The following is a 19,472-nucleotide window of genomic DNA, read 5'->3' on the forward strand; positions in this document are numbered from 1 at the left end:
TAAGATTTTCACATCAGTGCCCCCTGCCACTGCCACACAATGTCAGAGAAAGAATCGGGGCACCGGCGAAAATTGTGGAGAATTATCAGAGCCAGAAAAGGCCACGCGCACAGTTGTTTTCCGGCGTGTTTTGCGGTTGTTTGTACTTAGCGAGGGGCTTTTGCCTGACCAGTTGCTCATTGTGGTGGCTCACAGGTAGACCCCATCATTTATTCAGAAACAGCACACACACACACACACACACACACACACACACACACACACGGCCGCTAAGTGCTAAAATGTATAATTTAACAGACTATTTCTGTGATTTTTCTTTTCTTTTGCACAATGCATGACTTTATGGAAATATTTGCACACGAGGCAAATTCAAATGCAGGCGGTAACCTTTTAGAAAAGCAAGTGGATAATTTATTTGTTTATTTGTTTGTCATTAATGATGTAAGATGAACAAATGTGCGCATGATCATGCATAATTTAGATATTTATGGTCGTGCAATAATTTAGTATTGTTTTATGTATTTTCTCCCGTATACCTCAGGTTCAAAAAATAAGGTACAAAATAAATGTGCTGTGGACAGTTTCTTCTGAAGTGCTGCTGTGTTGAGAGTTTTTAGAGAAATGTGTACGTCAGAAAGATTTACTATTGCTTTGTGCATGCATCTGCAGATGGCCATGCTGTTTTTTTCTTTTCTTCCCAATCAGTTCTCTGTCACACACGCATACACACACACACACACACACACACGTTTCCAATAACTGTTCTCACTTAATCCCGCTTGCAATTTCATCCTAATGCAATATTCAGGCGCCTTAAATTATTGCCCAGCAAAACAAGGCAAATCAACAGTTTCCTGTGTGTGTGTGTGTGTGTGTGTGTGTGTGTGTGAGAGAGAGAGTGTTAGTGTGTATCTACCCCGATTGAATAGTTCCCATTTATTTAGAATGCCGACAATCACCCAAAACTGGTGTGTAAGCGAGCCCATTGAGTGTTTTTTAGGGCCAAGTTGCAGCTGAAAGAGTGCAGGGGGTCGGTGTGTGTGTGTGTGTGTGTGTGTGTGTGTGTGTGTGTTGCGTGGGTAGTTGAATGGGGTTTGAAGAGAAGATGAACCTTGTCCACCTTCTTGTCACTCCTTCATCTTTTGTGTTTTGGAGTGGAGCCCTTTGGAGCGCTGTTTGATCTGCCCTTCTTACCCCACGATGGATCCATCAATAAATAGACACTGGCGTGCATGTGTTTGTGTGTGTGTGTGTGTTTGTGGCCACAGTGGGGGATTATTGCGAGCCCTGCGGCTGGCATTGATCGATGAGGCATCTGTCCCGTGAACACTGGACATAGATGGGAAGAGGTCAAGACATGTCTGAGTGTGTGGACCTTACTGTAGAACACACACACAAAGATTCATAAAAGATTCAAAATGCAACAAATATTTATCAGAAATGTTTCTTATGTTAATTCACACTATTCACAAAAACAAAACTAAAGTTGATAGTCCTCTGATAATAGTGCAGAAGATATGTTATTAATATCACCTTTAAGCGATTTTATAAGATTTCAAATGAAAAGATAACAATGTTTGTTTTATTTGAAATGAAATAAGGAAGCGCTCAAATGTGATATTGCCACGTTGTTCATCCTTTATATTTATGAACTGTTTTTCTTTCAAGTCCATTTTTGTGTCTTGCGTTCAAAACGATTTTGCCCAATTATTGATTAAAATAATTGAGGAAAAATGTGATAATGATATTAACAATTTTGGCTTGTTAAATAACTTCGATGCTGATTTAATACAGAGAGACATTTTTAGATTTAGAGTATTAAATATCATCTTTAAACGCTCTAGTTTAGTGATTTATTTTTATCCCAATTGATTGAGTTTAATCATCAGAGTCTAAATAAATTGCTCCCATCGTTAGACTAGTTTAAATCACGTTGTTGCATTTTAAAGAAAACTTGAACAGGCCCTTGACAATAATCAATAAAAGGCCCACTGATATAGCGCTGATCTTCGTGCGCGCGTGCGCGCGTATTTGCGCGTGTTCACACGGAGTGTGTGTGTGAGAGTGATCGAGTGACTGACACCGTGAGTGCAAGTCCGTCCGGCTGCTATATCCATTATTTACATCAATAATAGATGTATCAGGCGGCCGAAGCGGCGGCCGGGATCGGAGATGCGGGGAGGGGTCTGCGCCGCAGATCCCTCAATCCTTTTGGCTGGAGATAAGACGAGGAGGAGTGGCCGACGGGTAACCGAGAGAGCACCAAGGGGCAATAGGGAATCACTAATGAGAGAGAGAGAGTCAGAAAGAGAGAGAGCGAGAGAGAAAGAGAGAGAGAGCGACTCATCATCATCATGAAAGACGCGCTCACAGACTAGATTAGAGAGTAGCACCGGCGGAGGAGCTTCATCCAGCCAGAGGGAACGATCACCGACCGTCCGCTGCGCGCCCGGCCACTCCGCGACCTCCTCTCCCCGGCCCCTGTCCGCCCCAGCGCTCCGCTCCCTCTCCGGTAGACCTACTATGGGTTGCGTCGCCAACTCCACCGGGACTGAAGTGCTACTGCAGCAGCTGGAGGCTCTCCGCAGCGCCGCGCAACTTTCCCAACTCTTCCGTCTCACGGAGAAAAGAAAGGTCAGGTCGGAAAAGATAAGGCTGCCGCAGCCGCTGTGTTGTGTAGTTGTTGTAAATATGTAGGCCTACGATAATAATGATAATAATGATAATGATAATGATAATAATAATAATAATAATACTTTTAGGCCTTTGCTGTTTGTCTCATCTTCAGTGCACTAAGTCTCGGAAGTTAGTTTCACCGGCCTTTTACTGTGTATACGACTCGATATATGTGTGTGTGTGTGTGTGTGTGTGTGTGAATGAGTGTGTGTGTTAATGAGTGTGTTCAGCCCGCTTCGTTGAATTGGTGCAGAGCGCCCCCATGTGTTCAGAGGTCGCAGCTTCTTACGTGCAGCTTGGAAGTGGAAGTTTGCGCGGTGGATTAATTGCATGAAGCTGTAATATTATTCACTGGTAAATTATGCACGTTGATTGTGACCGAGCTGTCTTCAGACTGTGTGTGCGTGTGTGTGTTTGTGTTTATGTGTGTGTGTGTGTGTGTTTGTGTGTAGACGTAGTTTGGTTCGCAGGTTTTCTGGATGTTGGATGCACACACTGGATGAGGCCTCGTTCCTGAGTGGCGTCGAATTAGCCATTTTTCCTCGTCTTTACTTTTAGCAGAAAAATAAATGAATAAATAGTACTAATGATAAAAAGTAATTTATGCCTGATCACGCACGTTAAATAATCTCAATCAAAGGAGTCGCTGTGTGCAGATACACGGCCGACATTTCCCGGTGTGCTGCAGCTGTAAATGAAAGAAAGAAAAGAAGAAAAAAAACAAAACGCACAGAGCAGCTGAGCGGTTTGATGTTTATTTTCGTTTCACTCGCCACTTTTCCTTCAGACTGTTTAGACTCATTACAGCAGTGTTTGTATCGTCTGGATTCCTTCTACATTTTCATTAAAATAAAAAAAAAACATTTGAGTAATTGTTTTTTAGAAAAGACCGCAGAACTGTTTTCTGTTTTATTTCAAGTGATTTATAAGGGAGATTTTTCATTTTTATTTTGTGTTCGTTTTGTTTATGTTATAATGTAAATTGTGGAATTAAATAAATCACTGTGTGCATCGCGTATATATATATATATATATATATATATATATATATATATATATATATATATATATATATATACATATATTTATATATATATATATATTTATATATATTTTTATATATAGGCTACATATATATATTTTTTAAAAAGTCCGGCGATCCGACTTTTAATTAGTAAAAAAAAATAAAGATTGTGAAATTGTATATTCTAATAGTATCGCAGCAATACGAGGCCTTTCCTTGAAGCGCGACAGTAAATAGAGTCCAGACTTGTAAATTCCGTCCTGAGCTGAAGTTAAAGTCTCTCTCTGTCTTTCTCTCCCTCCTCAGATTTATTATAAAGCTGTCCGGGACATTGACGCAGGGGAGGAGCTTTTAGTGTATATGAAGGACGGTATTTTCCCCGAGGGATCCATGGCACCCAACCTGCAAGGTAAGATTAATGCGCGTCATTAGCGCACATTTTAAACAAACTCCAACCTGCATCCTGTGCTGCATTCGCGGCCAACACACTCCATAACCTCGCTAATGTGACGGAAGGGGGGAGAAGGAAAAAAAAAAAGACACCTTCTCTCCCTCCAAGATTTTTTGTATTATTTTTTTCATTCCTCAAGAAAATGTGAATTATTCGAATCATAAAATTCCAGGATGGAATTAAATCCCGCATTAAAGCGTCTGGTTGAAGGCCCTTTTTGGAGCTGTCGTTTAAAATAGGCCTGCCAATAATGAAGGGCTACTCCGAGGGGTCTGGTCTGAATTGTGCGCTCACAATGCCTGCCTGCCTGTAATGCTGTATCAATTGGCACTTGTCAAATTCCATCCAAAGTGAGTGGACATTTGCTGCTGACGGAGAGCCAAGATCAAGTAGGAATTATTAGGAAGCCTGATCCATAAGAACACATTAAATGGTGATGCTGGAAGTATATTAATGAGGGAGGTGCAGTTTGTCCCCAGAAATTCAGCCTTAGCCTCTTTTTTCTTTTTTTGGGGGGGGGGGAGTTTTAGTGACCATTTGGCTAAATGTAGTATCAGACCCACTTCCCATAATCCTCCTGGGAATCAGCTCCCTCTGGACACTGCTTCTCTTCTTGCGTTCTCAATACTTAAACGTGAGCTTGTGTAATTCAGAATCAGTAATGTGTATGTTAGTCAGTTTGGAATAAGGATGAATTTAAAAAAAAACAGTCAATCAGTTATAATATAATATCACAGCATTATTAATCCAGTCATCTGGCAGCAAATGTTTCAAGTGAGGCTTATAGTATGTTACAGAATTAGCAAATGACTATTTATGTGGAGGGAAAAAATAGTAATAAAAATAATAACAAAATATATAATTACACATTCTTTCTATCTATCTATCTATCTATCTATCTATCTATCTATCTATTCATCCATCTATCCATCCATCTCTCTATAGTACTCATTGTCTTGAAATTGGCTCGCATTTCAAAGTCTGTCATGTTTTTAAGGTGCTCTCACCCACCTGTCTTCCCTCTGAGTGGGTAACCTGATTCACCGTGCTCACTACCTTTCAACCGTGCCTCTGTACGTCAGACCGAATATGTCCAATATTTTATCTCCCCATCTAACATAGACAGCTGTTCACCGTCAATCTGGGCTTTTCCTTCAAAGTTCACTCGAGCAGAAAAGGGCCCATAGTTCCGCCGTATTTCTTGAAACATCTTGGACTTATTGTGGTGAACTGCTGTTGTCAGGTAACGTTGTTTTGCTGCGTTTCCAGTCTCTCTGGAACCGCAGATGAAAAGGGAAAAAAAAATCAGATTACTCTTACTTGTCGTTGATGATAAAATGGTGCAGGGGAGAACAAGATGTTTCGTGAGATGCTCCGCAGCTCACCAGTTTTTCTCCCCTGCATGATGCACGGAACTCCATGTCAAAGCAACAGGAGGAAACGGGAGCTCAAAGCGAGCTTGATTATTGAGAAGAAGCAGATTGGCATGTTGGAGGAGTGCGTCGAAGACGGAGCGGACTTGTAAATGATTTGTTCAATTCCTCTGTGTGTATGTAGCAATGTATGTGAAATCCAGAGGGACGGAGGCAGACAGAGAGAAAAGAGAGACTCTCCACCTGCCAGAATGTGTGTGTCAGAGCCAAAGTATTTGGCGTAGTGTGTTGGTGTGAGAGAGGGGTGAAGGCACAGGGAAGAAACGAGTGCAACAGTCCAACTGTTGTTTGAAGATGTTTATTTTTGAGTAAGTGAGACAGAAAAGCAGAGAGGAGGACAAAGACGGACAGTTAGCCTACTATGGGGACGACTGTTTTGTGTGCTTGTCTATGTATTATAGTGTGTGTGTGTGTGTGTGTGTGTGTGTGTGTGTGTGTGTGTGTGTGTGTGTGGGTGTGTGTGCGTGTGTGTGTGAGAGACAGACAGAGAGAGAAAGGTAGCAGGGCTGAGTGGGAGCTTGGCAGCGCAGCCCTGCTCTCTGTGTCTGGCTTATCGGAGAAGGAATTTGAAGTAGAGGACTTGAGGAGTCCCCTGAGACCTCACCCATGCTCCCAGATTAGCTGCTAAACTGCACATAATTGTGCTTCCCTTCGTCTCCCAGAGAGCTATTAGTCTCCCCTTTATAACCCTCCCACTCCACCCCACCATAGTCGCCCAGACCAGACTAACTGAAGAAACACAGGCATATCGATGCACATACGTAAGTGGCTTTATTAACGTGCGTCCTCATTCAAGCATGCGGACGTGCACATACACTCCGAGATTATCTGCCAAGGAGGAGTTTATTGTCGTTGGGTATGAACCAGCTCCTTAATTCCAAAACCATCCCCTGCTCTAAATGATGGCTGACAAAAAGTTTTGAGATGTTTGAGCATCCAAGCAAATGATGACCAACTCTCTCACAGTAAAACACTCGCGCTCGATGAAATATGTGTCAGAGGGAGCGAGTTAGTTTAGCATCTGAGCTCAGCGTAATGGCCCATTGACCAGAAGGTCATTTATCCTTCTCCCCAAGGTTGGACACACTGATGTTGCTACACTAATGCCCTTTTAATGTGTCCAAGAAGTTCCAGCTGGATAAACGGTCACATGCAGTAGAAAACAGGTGAGCCGTGCACTGTAAGTCATTTTGGATAAACTCATTTAGTGTGGCTTGAAATGATGGATGGGCATGTACGGCGTGTTGGGTCACCTGGGGGGCCGACTCAGGCGCTGGCTGCTCGGGTCATGGCAAAGAGGGTATGGCAGGTTGGCACCAAAATCACCATGGGGTTGGCGCCACGGTGCCCCTGCTTACCTCCGTTCCCTGTGCCTCATTCTTTTTGGAAAATGTTCACATAAACACACACACGTACACACACATAAGTCCGTGCACAAAGACACTCCGCTGGGCTTTCCCCTGATCTGTTGAACTTGGCGTCTGACTCAGGAACTTGCTATTGAAAAAGCTGGCCCGAGTTTTATGTGTTTGACCTTGTTGGTGAGAAGTATTGTAAAGGTTATCAACATGGAAGGGGAAGACCGGCCCCTATTGTTTCCCCTGTGTGCTATTACACCTAAAGTCTCAAGCAAACACTTGCTTTACAAGCAATTAACTGTGTTAATGAAGGCTACATTTCACTGCTAATTGATTTCCATTTTATGTGAATGTCAATTACAGCACTGTTGCTTTCACCATTTGAATGTGAGTCTGTTTAGCTTTAACTAACGCACAGATAGCTAATAGGTTTTTTTCCTCTGTATCGACACTTTTTTTTATACATTTGGATACTTGGTTCTGCATCTTTGAGAAGATGCAGGAGTAACTGCCAGGATGCAAACCAGAACTTGTAGTTGTTTCTTTGTGCAACGGAAATCTGCTTTTGTCTTTGCAGACATCAAAAACCTGTGGACACAAGACAATGTCCTCCATTATCTAAAAATGTTGACAAGCTTATAGTACCAAACAATCCTAAGCCGGTTTAAGTGAAGGACAAATTGGAGAATGTTACTCCAAGTTACTTCTCTTTTTCTTTATGAGTCTTGCATTCGGTTTATTGTCATTTTGATAAATATGTGGAATTAAATCAAAAACTGCTTAATCCTTTATATTCATTTATAGTATAATACAAAAGAGAGAGATTGTTTAAAGAATGGAGAAACTGAAAAAAAGTATTCTGACTACAGGAATAAATGAAGAACTTAAAAGTTGTATTTTTGATCAGTAAGAAGTAGACTCCTCATGTTAAACTATATAATTTTGAAAGTGTGATGTTGTAATACTCATATCAGAAATTCTCCTCACACAGGTAAGGTGGATGTCAGTGGCTATTGTATGCCTCAGAGAGCTCAATTGTGCAATGGCTAAACAAATCTGTGTGTGTTTGCATGTTTGTGTACGTGCAGACGAGCAGATGTACCGATGTGAAGACTGTGATGAGCTGTTCTCCTCGACACTTGAGCTGCGGCGGCACCAGAAGTATTCATGCTCCAGCACCGGCTCCATCTTTGACACACTGAGAGAAGACTTCAAACAGGAACGTGAGGACAGCGATGAGCCCGTCCACGAGTGCAAAGACTGTGAGAAGATCTTCCCAAATGAGTACAGGTACACGGATGTGTGAGCACAAATTGTTGATAAATATATCCAGACTGGGTTACAAATGTGATTTGTATGATTGATTGAATTCACTGATGAGCTTGTGCTCTCCTTATCAAGTCTTGGCCAACACATGATAGTCCACACAGAGGAGAGGGAGTACAAGTGTGACCAGTGCCCCAAAGCCTTCAACTGGAAGTCCAACCTCATCCGTCACCAGATGTCACATGACAGTGGCAAGCGCTTTGAGTGTGAAAACTGTGATAAGGTACAGCATACCCAGCACGTAAGTTGTGCACTGGACACACAGGCTTTATTTGCTTCAGAAATTGTGCTGGACTTGTATTTAGGCTTCACTTATGACGGTACTGGACATAGAAATAATCCTGTAAGAACAACATGCCCAATATAGATATTAAAGAGATAAGAAAAACTGTATATTTTCCTTAACAATGCTAAGAACAGAGGCGTTTTTTTTTTCTCCTTTCCTTTTTTTTGCATTGTTAATACATTGTATTTTCATACGCTTGTCTCAACTTTTCAGGTGTTCACAGATCCCAGCAACCTTCAGCGTCACATCCGCTCCCAGCACGTGGGGGCTCGTGCTCACACATGTCCTGAGTGTGGTAAGACGTTCGCCACCTCATCAGGCCTCAAGCAGCATAAGCACATCCACAGCAGTGTCAAACCCTTTATCTGTAAGTGAGAGCTTTGGAAGTTAACAACTGTTTTTTTCTTTACTTGAAAGTAGAAAACATTCATGTCAGTCACTTTATTTTATACGTTCTTTTTTTCCACCTCATCAACCTCTCCCTGACCTTGCAGTCTCTTTCATCTGCACCAACTTTTAGATTCCTGAACCAAGCACTCAGGTCCAGGAATCATATTTGTATTGCTATTCATTTGATCATATGCTTTAAACAACAGATTTGACTATTTTTTGTTTATTAGAACTTTATGACATATACTATATTTTAGATCAGATAAATGGTTAAATTGATCGATAATTTAAATCTTTTTTTTCTCTGTTGAAGATAATAGAATACATTTTATTGTATTTATGATTTTATTGCCTATGGTGAGCAATGTTTTTTGTTGTAAAATGCATACCGTGTACATTCAGTAAATAAGGAATGGTTTTGCAGTTTTACTTTGCAGAATCATTGATTTGTTTCATTCATTGAAAAAATCCCTTCCTTTCAAGAACTATTCATCAGCATTTTCCATTCAGAGCCACGTTTTGTTGTTGATTTGGTATACAAAGTTAGAGACAGTGTTAAAATGGGTTTAACCAGGCCCTGATGGGCTGCGTCTTTTTGCTCCCCCAGGCGAGGTGTGCCACAAGTCCTACACCCAGTTCTCCAACCTCTGTCGCCACAAGCGTATGCATGCTGACTGCCGCACCCAGATCAAGTGTAAGGACTGTGGGCAGTTGTTCAGCACTACCTCCTCCCTCAACAAGCATCGCCGCTTCTGTGAGGGCAAAAACCATTATGGCTCTCCAGCAGGGATGTTCAACCCTGGCATCCCAATGAGCTCCAGCCCCATAATGGCCAAGGCCAAGTCTCACCATCCCCACCTTGCAGGTCTAAACCAGTCAGGTTTAGGCTTCACTGACTACTTTCCCTCCCAGCCTCATCCTCACGCTGGCTTGCCCTTCTCCACAGGACCCCATGGCTTCCCATCACTCCCACATGGTTTCCCAGGTATCTTTCCACCATCACTGTATCCGCGACCGCCGCTATTGCCGGCAAGTCCGTTGATAAAGAGCCCGCTGGGCGGTAGCAGTCAAGAGGTGAAGCTGCCTCGGAGTCCCCTAGATGCCCCTCCAATGTCCCTAGTTAGCTCTACTAACAGCAATGGAGGTAACAGTTTTAGTCAGCAGGAAGACAAAGAAAAAGAGAACAAACTGGATTTGTCTTCTAGTGGAGAAGCCAAGCCAAAATCCAAGATGGTAGACATGTCTGATGGGAGTGACCTTGAAGACATTAATACTACAAGTGGGACAGATTTGGACACCACCACTGGTACTGCTTCAGGTGATGGTTCTGACCTGGAGAGTGATGGAGACAGTGAACGTGAGCGAAGTGGTAAAAGAAGGAAGCCATCTGGAGCCGTATTAATTCAAGAAAGCCACCAGTTAATAGACTCGAACAGTGCATTGTTATCAGCTGTTTCGAGTTCGGGTAATCCCACTGTTGATCGCCCATTTCTCTCGTCTGCATCATCCCAGCACTCCTTTTTTCCCCCGCCAGATGAGCAAGCCCTCCCACCCACCACCACAAATGCCAATGCAGCCAGCACAGATTCCATCAAAGCCATCGCCTCCATTGCTGAGAAATATTTTGGTCCAGGTTTGATTGGTCTTCATCAGGAGAAGAAGATGGGTCCATTACCCTACCATTCCATGTTTCCCTTCCAGTTCCTGCCCAACTTTCACAACTCCCTCTATCCTTTCGGCGCTGATCGAGGTGCCCTCAATCCTAGCATGTTCTTTAAGGCGGACCCCAAGTCATCACGTGAGCAGCTGCACAAGATGGTCTCCGGTGCCACAGGAGCTCCTGCCTCCACAGCTGAGTCACCATTTGATCTCACAACAAAATCCAAGGAGACCAAGTTAGCTCCCCCCACCCCAACAAAGCCCTCAAACACCAACAGTAGTACTGGAAGTAGTAGTGGACCTTTAGCAATATCTAGCGGTGAAGAACAGCCATTGGACCTCAGCATTGGCAGCCGAAGCCGAGGTGGTCATAACGGTGTGGTGGCTGAGTCACAAAATCGAAAGAACCACATCTTTGGACTTGGAAAGATGGTTTCGGTTAAGGACGAAAGCCCAGCTGGGTTTCCACATCCTCATTCCCAGTTATTACACCAATCCTCCATCGCCCAGCACCAGCAGCCTCAGGCACAGCCACACCAGCCGCCACACCTGCACTATGCCAAGCCCTCCGCATTCTTCATGGACCCCATATACAGGTATTTCAGCCCCGATTAGACCAGAAATCGCTATTTCCACAAGAGCAACACTTTCTATGTCCATAAAAGGTAGAGACTGGTGCTTAATGTATGGTTGGAGTTTGTAGATGAACTTTGACCTTGGTACGTAACCCTCTGCCTTGTTGTTGGTCCAGCAGGGTGGAGAAGAGGAAGTTACTCGACCCCGTAGGAGCTCTGAAGGAAAAGTTCCTCAGGCCCTCTCCACCACTCTTCCATCCACAGGTAGGCTTGCAGCACTCATGTATTTCAAATCTAGGAGGGCACTTGGTGTAAATGTAGGTAGAAACAATAAATGGTACATGTTAGAACAAAAACTAAAGCAAGGGGATACCAAACAGAGAAATCGACCTCCAGGTATTGCATACAGGCTGATTATTCCCAGATGCTATCGACTATTATTTTCAAACCATGTATTATGTGAAAATACCTCACTCCTGCCTCCCACGCTGCTTCACCCTGAATTGATAGGGCCCTATGCACCATCATTCCACAGTGTTGATGTTATTTTCTCAAGGGTTCGGTATGATTTCTTCCTTTGTTTACTGAGTGGCGCCTGTGTACCTCGTCACTTCTACCTTTTTCAGAAGACACAGTCTGTTATCGCAGCCCCTTTGATAATCAGTCACATTGTTTGACTGTCCCCAGACCCTCCCTACCTCTACAAATCTTGATTACAAGGAATGATAGTATTAATAAAAGAGAGAATAATAGCCGTTTGAATTGTAACAAACTGCCTCTCTTGGCCACGCTAATCTTAGTTGTGGCATTGTTTCATGTACTGGGAGCCCACAGGCCAGCTAATAACTCAACCCCCTCCAAGTTTTTTTTTTTTCTCTCTGTGGCTGGCTGGCTGGCTAGATAATAGCACCGTGTCCATCAAGGACATCCTGTGTTTGTCTCCAGGAGAATGGGGGGCTCTCGTTGGGGAAATGGTTTTAATCTGACCTGGAAATCTGTGTCCTCTATCAACTGTGACTTTGCAATACGCTCATTTGGTGCATATGCAGACAGATAAATATACACAAGTACATGCATTTGCATATTTTACAATACTCATTTATATGGGGAGTTAACCCATGACAGATGAGTGATGGTGTTATTCAATATTTTTTGATTGATCATTGAATGTTACCGATATGACCTCAGCTACAAACTCCTCTCAGGTCGTAATTGACCAATAAACTCAGGATGAAAAGTTTTCACAGGCTCCCATCCAGAAACTTATCATATCAGAGTGTCTCAGCTGTGATACTCCCAGTGATCCAAACACAATGCCACCTCTAATTCAGTCTCATGACGGAATGACCCGCTCCCCCTCCACCCGTTCTCAGACTGCGAATAAACACACTGAGACGGAGTGTCTGTCCCTGTGTCTCTCCTGTCCCGTATTCACTAAAAAAGGAAGGATGTAAGCTGTTTTTGGCAAATAAACTCCTGCATAACCGGCCCCCTTTGTTCACAAGCTTCTACGGGAGGGGAAGCAAGCTATCAGTCGGGGGTATCTCAAACTATATTGTACGGCTCCAATCGGGGCTGTTGAATGCCTCGTTTAGCCAGTTTGCCGGCCTGCAGCAGTAGCCTCGGAAGGAGAAGGCAAGAGGTAGAGAACAAAGCCCTGGTGAAGCTGGTGAGGGTGTACTGAGGGGCTACTGGCTGGAGGAATGGTACTTGAGTGTTTGAATGTGTTATAGGTCATGGAGGTGGCTGGCCTTTAGCACAAACAACAAGGCTAACCTCTGATATACTGCTTCCGCACTCTGTCTCTTTCCCTCGCTCCCTGTTTTTTTTTTTTTTTTCTGACATTGTGTCTTTGTTTTCAATGCTTCCTTTTCTTCTTTAACACACACACACACACACATGTACATCTATATATTAAACAGAATCAGTGGCTTCTCTTAAGATGTGCTGCATTGACCTTGTCACTACATAGTTTCTTGGTATAACCTTAATACACAAAAATCTGTATTGAATGCGATATTTTAATTCTCATGAAAATATTTTGTCCTCAGCTCCCATTTTTCTGTTTTCTACCATCTCGTTGTCATCCTCCCACCCAGATGTCAGCCATGGAGAACATGACAGAGAAGCTGGAGAGCTTTGGCGCTCTTAAACTGGACGCGCCGCCCAATTCACTGCAACAGTCGGCTCATCCACTGTTCAACTTCCGCTCGCCGCCACCTTCTCTTTCAGACGCCATCCTTCGCAAAGGCAAGGAGCGTTACGCATGCAGGTAAAGTGTGGTGCGGCCTGTTATTTTCCAGTGTTGATCAAACTGATATTGTGTATTATGTTACATGAAATGTTTGTAGTGTCGGTGAACTACATTACTAAACCATCCTCACTCTCTTCCACTTCCTTTCTGTCCATTCTCCCCTCCAGGTACTGTGGGAAAATCTTCCCCCGTTCGGCAAACCTCACCAGACATTTGCGGACACACACAGGGGAACAGCCCTACAGGTATTCTATTCCATTCAGTTCTGTCCAGTCTTTAATCTGGGTGAAAGGCTTGTTGCTCACACAGACCTTGTCATCTGTGTATTTCCCTTTCTATGCTTATGTCACTGCTATTCTACACTCTTGACATCCCTTCTGTTGATGCTGCTTTTTCTGAGACTTGATTATGTTTGTGCTTGGTTGAATCAACTGACGACATGGAGATTGTTGATTTATCTTTTCTTCAAAACATAAAGAAAAAATCTAAACAATGCACAGTAATGAGGGATGCATCTATTTGATTTACCAGATTGGTTAGGTGGATCAAGTATCAGCCAGACTTGAGTGATCCAAGTGTGTCCTTCTTACATAAGATACATCTCATTGAGTTCTGTGCCCTGTGGTATAATTTTATTATTATGAAATTAATAAAATAATAATAATAAAATAATTTTCAAATAATTCCAAAATATATGAGTACACAAATATTTGTAATTTCACATATTTAACTGCTTGAGACAAGACATCTCCTATTTCCCCGTAAAGTCTGTCTGTGTTCACTGGAGTTTACACATCACACATGTATATGCTGAATATTGGACCTGGACTGGTTTCCATACTGTTTGTGATGTCACAAATTGTGCTCGTAATACCACCTCTTAACATCAGATTTTACTGAGCTCAGAGAAAACACTGAATGTGAAAAGAGCCTTCTAGTGTCAAACATTCAACTGTAGGAACGGGAGGTAAAACACATATGCAGGACTCCAGTGAAACAAATAAATTGAACCTTACGTGGTTTCTTGCTCACATCAGCAGGTGGATAATAAAGTCACCATAAATAATGCCTTTATCTCTGGTTAAAGGGCAGTCCTCACTCACGGTGCCACTGTGCTGTTCTTTTAACCCACTTCCTTCTGTTCTCTTTTGCCAGGTGTAAATACTGTGACCGCTCATTCAGCATCTCATCCAACCTCCAACGCCACGTTCGCAACATCCACAACAAGGAGAAGCCCTTCAAGTGTCACCTGTGCAACCGCTGCTTTGGTCAGCAAACCAACCTCGACCGCCATCTCAAGAAGCACGAGCATGAGAACATTCCTGGTTAGTCTGCAACATCTGCCACTCAGCTTTCTCTGAGAGAAGTGAGGCTGTGAGAACCTACATGGAGTTATTAAGCAGGGACTTGGTATTTCTGTGCTATGTTAATGGACTGAATAATGAATGGCTCACTTTACCCAATTGGAAAATTTCAAATCTTCACCTCAATAAATGTTTAGCTTGCTTTTGCGAATGATTTAAAGTAGGAAAACCACTTAATTAGAGAAATCACACTCGCTTTTCCGACTGCATTGCCAAAAACAGCCTTTTCATGTCCAGCATGGAAGCATGCCGCTGAATCTGGAAGGAACAGAAACTTTGTGAACTCAGTGATTACGTATTTGAGTGAAGCTTCACAAGTGTGCTGACATTTCTAACTTTGAAATAGCAACCTTATGAAACAAGGCAATACACTTGGTTTCCACCTCATGCAAATTGTCCCCAGTGGGGCTGTAAACTGCTGTGACATCATCAACATACTAACTACATTTCTTGAATACCAAGGACTGCTATTTTTTAATGATGTATGTTAATATATAGGATTTCTTCGTGGCAGAGTACCCAGGTGTTTTATTCCTGATGTATCCTTATTACACATCTGCTGAAATATAAAGGCTGAGAGAACACCAAGTGACTCCTGCATGCAAAACAGGGCATTTGCAGCCTACTTATCTTTTATTTGAATTGCTGCATGCACCCAAGCACCGTCCTTAACTTGAACACAAATACAGCTATTCTTACATTTTGTAAATTACACCATCCTCTCCCCTTAAATACCACTGTGATTCATCCAAGAGCAATGTTATGGAATCTGTACGAAAGAGAGCAGAAATAAAACGACATGAAGGGAAAAATATTTTTCTTGACGTATAAATGCAACCTAAATATGAAGTCTAAAGAAAGGTTCGACTTTGACTACACACTGGCCAGCAGTAGAAAACTGTGGTGAAACTGGGCATCTCCTGTGTGTGAGCTGGGTGCTGCCAAGTGGTCACCTCTAATGAACCAAGCTGACGCGGGAGCGCCCAAAAACTGCAGCTCCTCGCATGGCCACTTGGGGCTGGCTCCAAAAGCGAGTCAAACCCTGTAAGAGCCCGAGTTGAAAACTTCACAGCAGAAATAAACATGCTGGTACCTGGTGCAATAAACGTTTTGTTGGTCTCTGTAGCTAAACTAAACTACAGCTAATTAACCATTTTTTGACAACTTAACCTTTTTTATATAACCTTTTATATTATTCACCTGTTTAAATCATAACAAGGCTCAAAGTTATGCAAAAGTGATAACAATTCAATCAATCAAACTTTATTGATGTTGCAACTTTTAAACAAATCAAAATTAAATTCAAAGTGATTTACAGGTGATTGAAAAAAAACATGGGATATTAAGAAAAAAAATTGATTTAGAGACTAATGCACACCTATGTAGAGTAGTTAAAATAATAAATAATACAAGATTGACAAAAGCAATGAAAATAAGAATCAATATAAAATAAAAGCTTATAAGTAAAAGTTGATTCAGAAAATGTTAATAAAATATGATTATAATAACAATGATAAACAGTAAAATATAGATAAAAATCTTATCTAAAAGAGATGAAGTCAGACGCTGTCAAGATGGTGTCTGCCGCCACCTTTGCAATTGAGAAATCTATGGATGAAGTCACTGTGCTCACGTGCTCACACTTTACCCACTTGCTCCGTACCATTCAGGAAAATGTAAAAACCTAAAAATATTTAAATTTGAACAACGTGCAAAACAACCCTCATAATGTGTCGCATTTTTTTCATCAGTTCGTTTATTACAGGATGTCTGATTATCATCAAACTAATCAAGCGTGTGTGTTTGGTTGTGTGTCTCGTGTGTATGTCTGCACGCTTTCTCTCAACAGTGAGCCAACAGTCCGGGATGCTTTCCAACCTGGGAACCACCATCTCCTCCCCAAACTCCGAGCCAGACAATCATGCACTTTTAGATGAGAAAGAGGACTCGTACTTCTCAGAAATCCGCAACTTCATTTCCAACAGTGAGATGAACCAGGCCTCCAGCTCCACGGATAAGAGGTAACAAGAAAACTCGCCCACGCCGACCACATTTGAGTTAAGATTTTTGCAAAAGCCTTCAGTGATTACATTTGATCCATGAGTCCAACCTTCTGCTCTTCATGCCAACCCCATCTGACTGTATACCCAACTCTAAAGCAAAAAGTAAAATGTCCCCACTTGAAGACATTTTTTGTACCTCTCCTCTTATGAGGACGTGTAAAAAGCAGGAGTAATCACACACATGCATTTAGCTGTGTTCTCCTTCCCTCTACCTGTGCACAACATCATACAAACTTGTACTTGGTGCACAGTGCCCTCTAGTGGCTAAAATTTATATGGCAGCAGTCACCAATGTCTTCAACCCAGTGCCACACCTACATACTAACAGTATTTGCCATTGGATTAGATGGTAAGAGAGGCCGCCGTAGTTACATTAGTAAAAATTATTTGAAATTGAATTACATTTATTATATTTTTTTGTTTTTTGATATATTTCTGCAGCTGTTTTGACATTTTATTTGAATCTTCGCAGCGGTTTGGTGCTTTGAAATAGAGCTGCAGTGATCGGTTGATTAATCAATCAGTCGGTCGAAAGAAAATGAGTTGGCAACTATTTTGATAAACTTGTAATTTCAGGCACTTTTCGAGCCAAAGTATCAAACATTTTATTGGTTCCAGATTCTGAAACGTGAGAATTTGCTGCTTTTCTGTGTCATTTATGATACTAAATGAAGAGTATTTGAGTGTTGGACTTTTTGTTGAACAAAAGAAAACATTTTATGACATCACTTTGTGCTCTCAGGAGTTGTGAGGACCATTTTTCACATTTCTTTGGACACGTTATAGACTTTAGAAGTAATCTAACAAACGTGAAAGTAATCAGCAGATGAATCAGTAATGAAAATAATCATTAGCCATGGCCTGACTCTGAATTGTTTGATCATGTAATTTTTTTTATTCACTTAAACCTGCTTTAAAGTATTGTCTTTTTTTGTTTTATACCTACTGTGTGCCTCTGTATTTGATATTTTACTCTGCTTGCCGGTAACCCAGGAAGGAGTGATCATCCCCTGTGTTTTTTCTGCACTCTAAAAAAAACAACTTACTTGTAAAATGATGAAAATGGCTGGATGAAAAGGTCAACTCCCTGCTTTAAGTGCTCAGATGCTTTCAGTGTTATTAGCTCAGCCGGTGGGAAGCTTCAGAGGTCTCAGGGAAGAAGAGTATACTGAAAAAGAAAAGGGGGACGACATGTTTTCTCTTTTGGTCAGCGGTTTACCTCTTTCCTTGACTCTCTATACGCTCTTCATCTCTCTCTCTCTCTCTCTCTCTCTCTCTCTCTCTCTCTCTCTCTCATTCTCAATGCAAATTCCTTTCTGGTCGTCTCACTTTCTGTCTGTCTCTTCCTCCATCAACCCCTCCTCCCTCTTGTCAACACGCATTATGGCCTGCAGACCCAGTGGCAATTTAGCCCCTCTGCCATCTGGGATCAATACTGAGTCTCATCCACAACAAGCTGGCCTGACATTTTAATATCTGTAATTCAGACTAAGTATTGTGCTCTCTGTCCTCCCACCAGACAGCCCACTGTTTATTCTCCCTCTGAGTGACTGAAGTTAAACGCCAAACGCAAACACACATTCATGGGTGACTATCTGTAATCGCTCCTAACCGCTCTTGCAACATAGTTTCTCCCCCTTTTAACCTCCTTTTTTCAGCATCCTAGCCAGTCAAAATAAAAGCCCCCGGTAGCTCTTTGTTTTCACATGAAAACTCTGTTTGACCGGTTTCCAAGCTGGGGACGTTATAGATGCTGAGGCAGCACTGCTGCTCTGAGGGTGGGAAGTTTCAAACAAAAAGTTAGAGGGTTTAGACGTACATGGATATTTCCAGCACTGCAGTGTTGAAGGACTAAGAGGTATCTGTCTCCTCGGGACCACAATCCAGGTCATAATTAGGGCTGGAACGAGGAGCCAGGCCATGGCTTGAGCTCTATGGTTTGGATAAAAGTAGAGTTGGAGCTGGTTCCTTGTCTGGGACCGGGCTGGCAGTTTGGACCCCGAGGGGACTCAGGTTGAGGCATTTATCTAGGAGATCCACTGATGATGGAGCTCTTCCCCCATCCACCCGCCATACCCATACCCCCAGCCCGCTAACACAAACACCCAACTGACGTGTTTAGACTAAATGACAAAACCCAGGGCCCCCTATGTCAGAGCTACGCTTCTTTTCTCCGTACACAGGCATGGACTTTTTCCCCGCCAACTAGCTCTGCAATTTGATTATGGTGATATTTAATCTAGATTGAAAGAGGAGAACTTTCCCCCCCACCAACCCCCTAAAAGTCCCCCCTTCCCACATTTACCCACCCACTGCGTGTGACCCAATCCTGTCCCTGTGCACCCCTCCCCAGAGGTAATCCTGTCTGATTTGATAAATGTCCACTGTGTGGCAAAAAATGGAAAGGGTAAATTTGCCGTCCCAGAGGAAATGATATCATGAGCCATGACATCGTGGTCTGGGGGTGATGGAGGGAGGGGGGGAGTCGGGGTGCTGGCTGGAAAATGTACAGATGGCAGGTCGTAATGGTGGCGTGCTGATAGCCTGTTTGCAGATCAGCCATCGTCTTCTTTCAGTCACACAAAGTATGTTCCACTATTACGGAGTGTGGGG

At 42.6% G+C, this 19,472-nt stretch overlaps 1 protein-coding gene across 12 annotated transcripts in view; it reads left to right on the forward strand.

The window, feature by feature from the left end:
- prdm16 (PR domain containing 16) overlaps positions 1-19,472 on the forward strand; it is a 186,140-nt gene that overhangs the window by 161,125 nt on the left and 5,543 nt on the right. For 3 of the 12 annotated variants that reach the window (XM_030423124.1, XM_030423132.1, XM_030423125.1), the window contains exons 5-14: positions 4,007-4,109; positions 8,031-8,232; positions 8,344-8,509; positions 8,768-8,921; positions 9,519-11,199; positions 11,355-11,442; positions 13,230-13,450; positions 13,600-13,677; positions 14,588-14,757; positions 16,646-16,817. In XM_030423124.1, the coding sequence (XP_030278984.1) occupies positions 4,007-4,109; positions 8,031-8,232; positions 8,344-8,509; positions 8,768-8,921; positions 9,519-11,199; positions 11,355-11,442; positions 13,230-13,450; positions 13,600-13,677; positions 14,588-14,757; positions 16,646-16,817 (3,035 nt within the window). Of the gene's footprint in view, positions 1-2,166; positions 2,635-4,006; positions 4,110-8,030; positions 8,233-8,343; positions 8,510-8,767; positions 8,922-9,518; positions 11,200-11,354; positions 11,443-13,229; positions 13,451-13,599; positions 13,678-14,587; positions 14,758-16,645; positions 16,818-19,472 lie in introns of those variants that run through there. The other 9 variants (XM_030423133.1, XM_030423129.1, XM_030423126.1 and 6 more) reach the window with 9 other exon arrangements.

This window comes from Sparus aurata, chromosome 7 (assembly GCF_900880675.1).
Source record: "Sparus aurata chromosome 7, fSpaAur1.1, whole genome shotgun sequence".
In the NCBI taxonomy this organism is placed as follows: domain Eukaryota; kingdom Metazoa; phylum Chordata; class Actinopteri; order Spariformes; family Sparidae; genus Sparus; species Sparus aurata.